The 12,623-nt window shown below is 33.6% G+C and overlaps 1 protein-coding gene across 1 annotated transcript in view; it reads left to right on the top strand.

Annotated features, from left to right (window-relative positions):
- The window catches only part of Rep (Rab escort protein), a 246,581-nt gene extending 241,054 nt beyond the window's left edge, over positions 1 to 5,527 (top strand). Inside the window, exon 16 of the mRNA XM_090395371.1 lies at positions 4,171 to 5,527. Within this exon, the coding sequence (XP_090251497.1) occupies positions 4,171 to 4,404 (234 nt within the window). The 3' untranslated portion in view covers positions 4,405 to 5,527. The remainder of the gene's footprint in view (positions 1 to 4,170) is intronic.
- Positions 5,528 to 12,623: the final 7,096 nt, after the last annotated feature.

Genomic DNA, 12,623 nt, shown 5'->3' with positions numbered 1-12,623 from the left:
CTTTCTTGAGTTCACACAATAGAAAGACTGACACAAAACTATAATGCTCTCTATATGATAGCAATGTAAGTCAAATTCTTCTTGCATCCTAAAATCACAGAACACTGAATAAAAAATATCCTGTCTTCATCCAAGACACTTCTGTAACTTCGCTTTCTATATGAAAGCAGCAGCAAGCTCCACTGAATAAATTATTAAGAACTCATCACTTTAGAATGAATTAACTTTTATGTGAAAGTCTCAACATTCTTGGCTTCAGAAAAATCTTTGCCTTCTATATGAAAGCATTTGAAGAAATAACAAAAAAACATGCCAACAGTTAGAAATCACTCATCACACCGAGAATCTAAATAAAACGAACTTTACTGGGTCCATTTCTATATGAACTTGCAAGCAATAAAGTTCCTTTTCAGCCTTAACTGAAATAAATCCTATATGGATTAATGACTACTAAAAACTTCACACTTAGTTTATCTTTATACGAAGATATCCTCTCTCAGTCTTCTGTTTCTATTTTTTTCTTCTAATTTCGGTCCAGGTCTTCATATATTGAAGACACAGAAACCCCACAGCTTTTCTCCTGCTGTGTTCCTTTTTTTACTTCATGGACACCTGAATGCCCTAGCAGCATCTAATAATGTTCTTTTTCTTCTGCTCAAGTGCAGTATTACTGTTTTCCGGTGTCTGGCTTGAAACAATAAAGTTCCTTCTTCACAGTGCAAAAAAGTTTATTTAATAACATTTTCAAAACGAAACAAGTGGAAATAACAGTTATTCATTTCACAATCTTCTCTACACTGAGGTAAGTTCATTTAATTATTCATGCAATGTGAATTACAGCAGTAACTTCACTTCCCTTGACGTTCTGTAAACAACGTTTGTTCACATAAAAACAACACAATAATTTCAATGCTTGACAGCTCATACAAAATCACAATTAACCTCTAATAACTAATTTTAATAAATTTATTTCACATTTAAGCATGACTTCAGTAACCAAAGGTAAAAATAACATTTCAAAATGTCTTACTTGCAACATACAAATTGAAACATATGTTTAACTAACTGCTTTACAAATACTGTATTATTAACTTCTTAACTCTAATTCAATTTTATATAATTTAAATAATTTAAACTTGTGGGATATCTTAATTTTAATACAGATATTCTACACTACCATCTACAAAGGATACATTAATACCTCTTTCCTTACCAGGTGTCTGTCAACTACCCTATTCATGTTATCTTTGCTATTTTGGAGAGACTGGCCATTCTGCCTTGATTAGAATTGAAGAACATCAAGAATATATTGCATTTTTGGAATCCAACAAGTCTAGCCTTGCTTCTCATGCTATTGACATGAGGTACAGACTTCTTTAGAATGAGATAAAACTTCTTCATTCCAGCAAGTTCAGATTTGATCATCTGAACCTCAGTTGATCAGATTGCATACCATTCTCCAAGTTTTAGGAAGTGATTACTATTAATTGTTAAGTGTTTCTAAATTAATAATTATTTTTATTTACACAATGTTTTACAATTGCTCCTTTGAACTCTAAGAGTGTATTTCAGCCGGAATCGAGTCACAAGCTAAGATACACATGATTTATGTTTTGAATGCAGTTAATGGTCTGTCTTCCTGACAAAGTCCACATAACATTGATTGAAATATATTGGAGTGTTTGAATAAAATTCTATATAATTTGTTACATGTGTAAACCATGAAAATTATTTAAACATGTCTAGTGCTTCATTATAGAAATTAGTCAGAGAAAGGAGAACCCATGGATGTACTTTCTATCTGTTTATATAAGGTGTCCTTCCAAGAGAAAAGTAACCAGTATAGATGGCAAAATCATCACGTTGAGGGTGGGGAACATTTTTCAGTAAATTTAAAGAGTCAGAAAGGGGATATTTATGAGGTGACATCAGAGCTCTAATTCCTAATACCAATGTTTAAAACTAAATATTCAAAAATATCAGAACAGTTAGACTTGTTGTTTAATTATTTCTCTGTGTTGTATTCATTCCATTGCCTAAATACTTTTTTTTTTTACTAGTATTATGCATTCCAGGGGGTGTGCAGATATTTAAACTTATCAGAGATCTTTTGAGTTCTCCAGTAACCATTATAGCTAATTATTGCAAAATTCCAATTTTGAAAAGCTATACACACATATATTTATACATGTGTATAGGATTGTATTTTCAAGATGTTATTTGGACGAAGAAATGAGTACTTAAGGAATATATTCTAAGACAATGTATTGTATTTTTTAAATGTTTAAGTTCATTATAAATTCCACATGGAGACTTGTTTGTTGATCATGTATTTTATTCAGCTTAAACCTCTATGTACATTATAGTATATTTCATTCATCATCATCATCATGCGTATCAAGGATTTAGGCCTAGCATGGCCTATTCCAGCCTTAGAAGTCATCGTTTAAGAGGACGTCCTGGTTTTCTTTTTCCTAATGGCTTGTACTTTAAGGCTTGTTTTGGTAATCTTTCTGTTTTCATTCTTTGAGCGTGTTCCATCCATTTATGTTTATATTTTTTAAATTTTTTTCTATTACTGATTCTTGGTTTAATTCTTTCATAATTTCTTCATTTCTTTTGTGATCAAATAGGGTATACTTTGCAGTTTCTAAACTTTCATAAACTTCATTTCTGCTGTTGTTAATCTTTGTTTGTCTTTTTGTTTTATTGTCCAGATTTCGCTTCCATACATTAAGACTGGTAGGGCTAATGTATTGTATACTTTTAGTCTGGTTTGTTTTTGAACTAGGTTTGGTTTAAATATAGAGTTAATTACGCCTGTTATTTTTAAATATTTTGCAATTTTTTATGTTTATATCTTTTTCATTTTCATATGTGATCATACATCCTAGGTAGTTAAATGAATTCACCTGTTCTAAGATCTTGTTATCTGTTACTATTTTAGTTCTTGCTGGATCTTGTCCTTTAAAGGACAAGAATATTTCATTAGGAAAGTGAAATAAAAATTACAGTGACTTAATTAAACAACAAACATATTAATATGTGGAAAGGTGTATGTTTTCATCACACATGTTGATTGGATTTTAATGGCAAACACAGATTGATAAGAAAATAACTATTTATTAACTTAAATGCTAATATTTTGCTGGTATTATATCCAGCATCTTCAGAGCATACAAACAAAGTTTGTTATAGTAGCGAGACAACCGCAGTCCAGTGTAACAGTGGGACTAGTATGAGTAATTGTAGCGTGCAACACAAAGACTAAAGTCCTAATTAGGTGCCATCTAAGTTAAAAAAAAAAAAAAAAAAAAAAAAAAAACGGTAATTAATTTGGTCTTAGGATAACTGTCTCCCAAATCTTTGGTAGATTTATGCGGCCATACTCCAAACCTTAACAAGTATGGCTGTATAAATCTACCAAAGATTTGGGAGAATCCTAAGACCAAATTAATTACCGTTTTTTTTTTTTTTTTTTTTTTTTTTTTTTTTAACTTAGATGGCGCCTAATTAGGACTTTAGTCTTTGTGTTTCATGCTACAATTACTCATACTAGTCCCAGTGTTACACCGGATTGCAGTTGTCTCGCTACTGTAACAAACTTCATTTGTATGCTCTGAAGATGCTGGATATAATACCAGCCAAATATTAGTGTTTTAAGTTAATAAATAGTTATTTTCTTATCAATCTGTGTTTGCATCCATACCGTTAAAATCCAATCAACAAAACATATTAACAATAACAGCAATGCAGAATATTTGTTAAAAAGATTAATAATGTGATGAGAAGAACGTCAGAGATTTGCATGCGCCAAGTCTTGATGAAAGATGACCAAACCTATTGTAGGATACCTTGTTTGTTACATCGATTTGATTTTTTAACCCTTCCATGATTCTTTGAGTGCTCTGACGAAGAATTGTTGTCAGATAAAAACTGTAGGCCATTTTTGTACACTGCCAAAGTACTTAACGATATGTCTGTTATATGTCCTGATTTATGTTTTTTTTTCTCCCTCCATGCCCTTGATATGTTCAAAAAATGCATATCTCCCCTGAGTTGTTTATTTAAACTAATTTTCAACTAATTTTTTTTGTTATTTTACCACATTAACTATATAAAAATGTGAAATAGTTATTGGATTTTGACTTAAATTAATAATTGTTCTAGGCTAAAGAAATCTTTCAGAAGATGTATCCCGGTGAAGAATTTCTTCCACGAGCTCCAAATCCAGAGGAACTTGCTTTAGAGAATGATTCTAATCCAGGAGAAGAAAAAAATGAACTAGATGAACCAGAAGTCAATCTAAAAGACATCTGTGAACAAGAAACTGGCAATTCTGAGGAACATGTTAATACATCATCTAATAATGTGTGCACCAAAGAAATTGAACAAGAACAGTGAATGAATTTTCCACTAGAACTTAAATGGATAATTACCTTACAAGGCCATTTCTGGTATAATCATTCTTTATTGAATGAAATTTGAAAGTGTTTATATAAGCAAAGCTTCAGTGTTAAAACCTTGTGATAATTATGCCTCTTCTGAATGACTACTCTCTTGGAAATGTACAGTTGAGATTTATTGAAGAAACTTCCTTAATTATCCCAGAGTAGAGAACTTTTCCAACCATAAATTTATTTTTAAAAAAAATAGCAATGAAATTTAATGCTATTGTTTATTTGGCAGTGCATATATGCAAATATCAATTTCTTTTAATGATTTTAATCTATAAAATCTGTAAAATTGCTTATACACATTTTAATAACTGAAAGTAGTGATGAAATTAATTTGTTTCTTCCTTCAGATGGTGAATGCAGATTTTGTTACTTTGTATGGCCTGGAGATTAAATAAAATCCATGTAACATAAACTTTTGTACAAATTATGTAGATTTTCTACAGTGCAGTTATTTTTATTTGTTTTTATTATTTAGTGTGAACTTACAAAGTTGTTACCGTATATTGGATGAAATCCTAATTATGTGCATAATGATGTTAATAGTTTTCATGTTTGTTACCACAAGCGAATGTAAAAAGAATTACATTACAGAACACTGGAATATTTATATTTGATGTATTATATTGTATGGAACAGGGGGGGGGGGTCTGAAAGACTTAAATATTTCGTCAGTTTTTGTTGGGATCTGTGACATTTACAGATGTCATCTTTGGTCATTTTGCATAAATACTTTAAATTGATTATCCAAAGAACATTGTCAAGGGTATAAGTAAGATTCATATCTCACATACTTAATATTTTTGACAACAGCTGATCTTTTTTCATCAGCTGATTATAATATTACATTTAATATTACATTGAGCAATGATGCAGCAATGTAGTAATCAGACCATAAGGCAGTATTTGTTTTGAGTGATTTAGCTGCATCCTGTTAGGTTTATTTGGTGTATGAAAGTAACATAATTATTCAAGCATTCATTTGTAAGATATGCTGCTCAAACCTTGATACTGTAATAAGTATGTATATCCTTCTTCCTTTCCTAAATAAAATACTGTTTTCTGGAGAATTTATTCTTAACTTATTCTAATGAAGAAGAAAAAAACGATTGAACATTATGATATTCAAAATCCAGTTAAAAAATAATATAATTTAGCTTTGGTCTGCTTGTATTTAAGCTGACAAAGTAGACAGCATCTCCACTCAAAATTATATATATAAGCTGCGTGTTCAAATTCTATTCTGGCATGAATATTTGTAAATGTCTTCAGGTGGTAGGTGATTTTCATCACCTAGCACAAGACTAACACCACCACCTCTTTGGTCAGTGTAGGCCTCAAGTTACTTTAAAAAGTACTATGTTGGCTGTCTCTCCAATAGTCTCTGGATTATCTAACCCTTAACCTACCCTCAGCTTTTAATATTTGATATAAATTTCCACTCTTTCATGAGTGGGAGTCTCAAGTCACAAAACACCAGTCACTTGTTATTAACTATCTGTATAAATGAATAAATCCTCAGATGCCTCTTATTCCCTAGTAGGAGTATGCAGAGCTCATTTACTAACCCCTACTTTTGAAATACAGATGGGCAATCAGTCACCTCCTTGAAGGATGGTGGCATTTCCAAGCCATCAGTGAATTGAAGCTTTTTAGATGTGTGAGAGAGAGAGAGTATATGGCAGCTAACTACTGACATCTTGTGGTTGTCTTATACACAATAATACAGTGATTTCCATTGTCATATTTTTAAATATGGGGGTGAAAACCTGATTTTACCATGAGGAGGGGGTGGTACTTGTCCATGTCAGAGATTGACTAATTCAGTAACTGGTAGAAAAAAGGGTCATGGAAGTTGCTCTAGTCAGCAATTAGAATCAAACCTATAATGGTCTTTCTTCAGGCATGGTCTAGCATTATACATGCACACACTTTCCAAAGGGCTACATGACCTCCAGTTCTTCAAGAAACATATTACCACATTCCTTTCTTCTTTCCTTACTATTAAAAAATAGAGTGTTCTGCTTATTGTTAAAAAGCAACAGCTAGTTCGTCCTACAAGTTGTAGCTGAGATTTATGTTTCAGATGAACAGGATTGAGCATAGTTTCTATAGATTGTAATACCTTCCTCTTAGTCTTATTATAACATCAGTATAGTATAAGGATCTTTGGAGTGTCCCATTTTATTAGATATCTGGTGGATTGAGTTGTTAGGATCTGCAGAATTTAGAACATAACTAGACAGAGTTGAGGCACTGGATTTTTCATATGCAGTGTCTCTAGCATGCTTCTCCATATGCTGTTTTATGGATTTTTCTGTGATAAGAGATGTTACAGCTAGACCAAAGACATAATCATCTGGATATATGTCAAGCAACCATGTTTTGGTTTTACTGGATAAAACAAGGATCATAATTTGGTTAGAGGTGTAAATATGGTTTGGATTTTTATATTTCTTGAGAATTTTAGCTAATTTGGTTGCAAAGGAACTGATGTACATGAGAGAAATGTAACCTTTCATTTTGCTGTTATCAGTTTCATGGTGTATTAGTGGATGTAACAGAAGTTTGCTGACAGTTTCTGAAATGTGCCATTCATTACCATTAATGAAAGTGCAGGCTGGAGCTCTTAATGTTGATTTATCTCCCCCCCCCTCTTTTTTTGATAATCATGAAACTGAGTATTAAGATCTGTTAGTGAGAGTTGGTTTTCTGTATATATTGTAATCTTCAGTCTATCTAAAGAATGAGTACATGTTACATCTAGAGACGGAAGAGAACCATTGGTCTCTAAACTCTGCATTAATTTGTGGTTTATGAACTATTGGAATGTGCTCTGACCATAACTCCATATGAAAACAATATCAATGTATCTTTTCCAGAGACAGTTTTAACAGAAAAGTGTTCATGGCTCTTTCCCCAGATGTTTCTAAATAAATATTGCTAGCACAAGAGAGAGGGGGTTCCCCATTGCCAAGCCAGAGTTTTATTTGTAGGTCGTGTCATGACTTTTCTGGAGATGTTATCTTCCATTAGTGTTATTACTTCGTCAGTGAGAGTGTGTTTACAAAATCATTCAAGAAAAAAAAAAAAAGTGAAATACAGGAAGGTCTCATTTTATCAGGTGGTTAGGTTCTCAGCCCACTGTCCACAAAGTGAATCGTTTGTAAATTGAGGTAAAATTATATTTTAATGAGATTGTTTCTTTCAGTATGAATGACTTCTGAAAATGACTCTTTTCTTCCAGCTTCATTTATTTCATTAAACAAGGACTTTGTTTTGTTCATGATTACTTCTCAAGTTACAGGAATGTTGTTTTGGTTCATGTTGTCAGTCCACACTTCTGCATGTGAATGCTTTGTCTTATTTGCATTGGTTACTATTTTTTGAAACTGTAATGAAACAATAATTGAAGAGAATGATATATTTGATTATTAGTTACTATACTTGATTTTTTAAAATATGTAAAGAATTGCAAATATAAGGAAGAGAAAGAATGGGCATGAATAAAAATACTTTCAGTACTGTAAGATGGATTATGAATAATTTATATCTGCAATATTATATGTGTGCTTTATAAGTATCTGGGGGTGGAATGAGGAATATATGATCCTATAAACTCTAGACTTTCATATTTGGATTTATGATGGGCATACTTTAAAAAAAAACACGTATGAATAGGTGGAAAGGGATTTGTTTGCAAAATATAAATCACTAGCATAAGAAACAGCAACTGTATACATTGCTAGCTCAGTAAATAGCTATAGGGAGGATCTTGGAAGGAATACATGTGGATTAACAGAGGAGCAGATCACCTTGTACAATTTATTGTGCTTGTTATGTGTATTTCTTTTTTTATATATTTCACTTGCAGTTTTTACTCCCTACGTGTATACTGTCCAAAGACTGGAAACAGCTGTCCCTACATAGTGAACTACATGATCTCTCCAACAGCCACTATACTGCAGACACAAGAAAAACAAGTAGTTTTATTGTATCACTGAATAAGGTACAGAGACATTTGCAGTCCATCTAATTTGATTGTCAACAAATCAAACAACTATTAGAAACATATTGCACTGGCACACCCACTAGTAAAGAACTTGATCAGCAACTACTAGAATTAACTAAAAACATACAGAGAGCTGCAAAAAAATTCAATTCCCAGAGGACTCAGGAAAAATAATTGGGTTCTATTTTGGAAAGATCATAATATCAATGCTATGATCACCGAAAGAGATATTGATATAAAGAGATTTCAATGAACAGTTAAAACAAAATAATACAGAAGACAACAGAAAGAAGTTAAAAGAATTAACTCAAAACATACTACTACTATGTTCACTGGGCATCTACAGATGCCGTATGGTCACTCCGATGCTTGGTGATGTTCCACACCAGGCCTCACCATGTAATCCTGTTGCTTGCTTTTCTGGCAGCCTGAACTCTCTGAAGATCAGTCACTCCACACATGCCATCCATCCATCCATCTCATTGATGGTCTACCCCTGCCTCTTTTTCCAGGAACTTTACCTTCTATTACTGTTCTGAGAAGTCCTCCTTCCATCCTTTCTATGTGTCCAAAATATTTTAACTTTCTTCTGTCAATATCCTTAAGCAACTTTAAAGTTCTACTGATCTTTCTAACACCCATTCATTTGTATGCCTTTCAGTATATGATATCCTTAACAGATATCTCAAAAGCAGATATCCGTTTCTTATCTGACTTCTTTAGGTTCCAAGTCTCGCATCCATAAGTCGCTGTTGGAAAAACAACTGCATCCAAAATCCTCAACTTTGTTCCCATGGAGATAGATCCATCCTTCCAGATTTTAGACAGGTCTCTGACTGTTGTTTTAGCCATTCCTAACCTTTTTCCGACATCTTCTGAACAGCAATTCTTCACATTAATAATGGATCCCAAGTACTCAAACTTGCTGACTTCCTCAATTCTTTCTCCATTAAGGTACACTTGCTTCTCAAGAGCTTCTCTGTTTGTATTTCCTTTGAGAACCATGATCTTTGTCTTGCTAAAATTGAGTTGAAGTCCTCTGTTTTTAATGATCTTGTTAACTTTGTCAAAAATTAGTCCTAGTTCTTCCATGTCATTACAAAGGAGTACTGTATCATCAGCATACTTCAGATTACTGATCAATCTACCTCCTATCCTCATTCCTGTCCTGAGCTCATCCAATGCTTCACGCATGATGTCCTCTGTATATACATATACTAAACAAGTGAGGAGAAAGTAAACATCCTTGCCTAACTCCTTTTCCAACTTGAAGCCAGTCAGTCAATCCAACACCTGTTCTTACAATGGCTTCTTGCTCCTTATACAAGTTGACTATCAACCTGATAGTGTGTTGAGGAAAACCCATTCTTTTTATTACTTCCCACAGTTTCACATGCTCAGCACAGTCAAAAGCTTTAGGGTAGTCTAAGAAACACATTACCAGAGGGAGTCTGAATTCTTTATATTTTTCTATGATCTGTCTAAGGCAAAGGATCTGATCTCTGGTGCCCCTACCTTTCCTAAAACCTGCTTGTTCCTCGGGCATCTCTGCCTCAACTTTGGCCTCAATCCTATTTAGCATGATCTTTAATAAAATTTTGCTTGCATGAGATATCAAACTAATAGTTCTATAATTCTTGCATGCCTTCATATCACCTTTCTTGTGTAGTGGTATGAAAACTGACTTCTTCCAGTCCCTAGGCCATGATCCTGTCTCCCATATCCTTGTAATCAATCTATGAAACACTCTTATCCCTCCATCCCCTGTGGCCTTAACTCTACTGGGATTTCATCTGCACCTGGGGCCTTATTACTGTTAAGCTGCTTAACTCATAACTCATCTTTCAACTTCATGCCTAAGTGGAGGAGGTTCCAAATCAAAATTTTCTTGGTGGGAGGACTCCACATTTTCTTTATCCACTCTGCTGTACAGTTCCTCACAGTATTCTTTCCATCTGTTTTTGATTTCCAACTCTTCTGTTAGAAAAACTCGAAGAAAAGACTTGCAACACTGAAATATCATCAGATTATTAAATAATGCAACACTTCCGGAATACTGATCACTCTTCGAACACAATCTCCTCGGGAATTAATACAGCAGCAACAAACAGATGGCAGATATACTAGCCAGATATTACTCTAAAGTAAGCAAACTGCAATACAACAAAGAAAAACGTGCTAAGTGCAACAAAGAAAATTGCAAAACATCTGCTAACACAATCCAGAACCTATCCATCTGAAGACATCTTTACTCAGGACCTCACAATGACAGAATTAGAAACAGCAATTAGTCAACTTGACCCTGACAAATCAGTCGGAATTGATCCCATCTTTGGACATGATTAAAAACATGGGAAAAATAGCCAAAAACTGCCTTTGAAGATATTTAACACTTCCTGGAATACAGGTAAACTACCAAAAATCTGGAAAACATCAGTCATTATACTCTTACTAAAAACAAAAACCCTAGTGACTGTAAAAGCTACAAACCAATAGCTTTGACTAGTAAACTTTCTCTGTAAACTAAATGAAAGAATAATTATTGTTATTATTACATTACACCTCCAGGGAGTCCGAAGACTCATCGAGGGAGGCACCTACTCTCCGTCTACACCAGTCCACCAACATCAACTACCTTCATCATCTACACCAACGCCATCTACCTCCGACCACCACTAGTATTTTCACAGACAATCACAAACATCCATGCCCATGGCGGGATTTGAACCCGCAGCCTTTTGGCTGGAGAGCGGATATGCTAACCACTTGGCCAGCATGATACATACCAGACTTATGAATTGGCTCTTAGAAAATAACAAGATCAACTTCCACCAAACTGCATACAGATCTCAACGTACAGCAGATCAGTTATTTTATCTTTGCCAATCAGTGATAGATGGCTTTCAAGAAAACCACCAAAGAGGACAACAGCAATATTCTTGAATCTCACAGCTGCCTTCGATGACGTTTGGAGACAAATGTTAATAAAAATTGCATATGATACTGGAATAATGGGGAACACATTAATTTGGATTTCAGATTTCATGAAAGGAAGAAAAATGAAAGTAAAAGTTAATGGAATTTATTCCAGCATGCATTGAACTTGGGCTGAAGTCCCATAAGGTTATGTTTTAAGCCCACTCCTATTTCTCATCTATATGAACAATATTCATCCTCACATAATAAATAACACAAAAATAGCATGCTATGCAGATGATATAACAATCTGGCACACAAGCAGTAATCCTCAATAATCTGAAAAGCCCTAAATAATTCAAAAGGCTTAGAAAGATGGACGAAGGAACTCAAATTTCAGATAAACCCAGAAAAAACAAAACTGAGGATCTTCTCCACTGACAGAAGAAATAGACACAATTACAAACCCCAAATTAAAATATATAATACCAAAATAGAAAAAACAGTCTCCAAAATACTTAGGCCTAACCCTAGATACTGAACTGAGATTTACAACTTGTATTACAAATATATCTAACACAGCTCTTAAAAAGCTTAATATCATCAAAAGGCTTTGTGAAACAAAGTGGGGTGCAAAACTGAAGACACTCAAAACTACGTATAGCACCCATATGACCCACTATGGAATATGCCTCATCAATCTAGGCTCCAGCTTCAACTAACTCAAAAAAAAATAAAAACTTGACAGAGTACAATCAAGAGCAGCAAAAATTATTATAGGTGCAGTCTCATCCACACATAATTTAAAAGCTCAACAAGAGTATTTATTGGCTTCACATACTAGAAGACAGAAGGAAACTCTCCACAGTTAAATTCACTAACAGAATCAGGGACCACCTCAATAAAATCAAAACTGATCTGGATAGTAGCACTTCCCATAATGCATAGCAATGTACACATCCAAAAGGATGTGTGCTTTGTATTATGGGATACAAAAGCAATTGAAGTCATCAGCCTAGTAATAAATATACTTCATGTGCAAACTTTGTTTACTTTCAATTGGATAAAGGATAATATAATTTCTGGGCAAGTTTAATAATTTTATATCCAAGTGAAAAACCTTTCTACAACCATAAAGTTAATTTGGAGAAAGGTTATATTTGGTTTCAAAATTACTGTCTCCCAGATCTGACAAATTAATGCAGCCATACTTGTTGAAGTTGGGAGATGTTGGTCCT

This window comes from Typopeltis vanoorti, chromosome 7 (genome assembly GCF_054136105.1).
Source record: "Typopeltis vanoorti isolate ZY-2024b chromosome 7, IOZ_Tvanoo_1.0, whole genome shotgun sequence".
NCBI lineage: Eukaryota > Metazoa > Arthropoda > Arachnida > Uropygi > Thelyphonidae > Typopeltis > Typopeltis vanoorti.
Note: the sequence above shows the minus strand (reverse complement) of the source record. Positions and strands in the feature narration are given on the sequence as shown.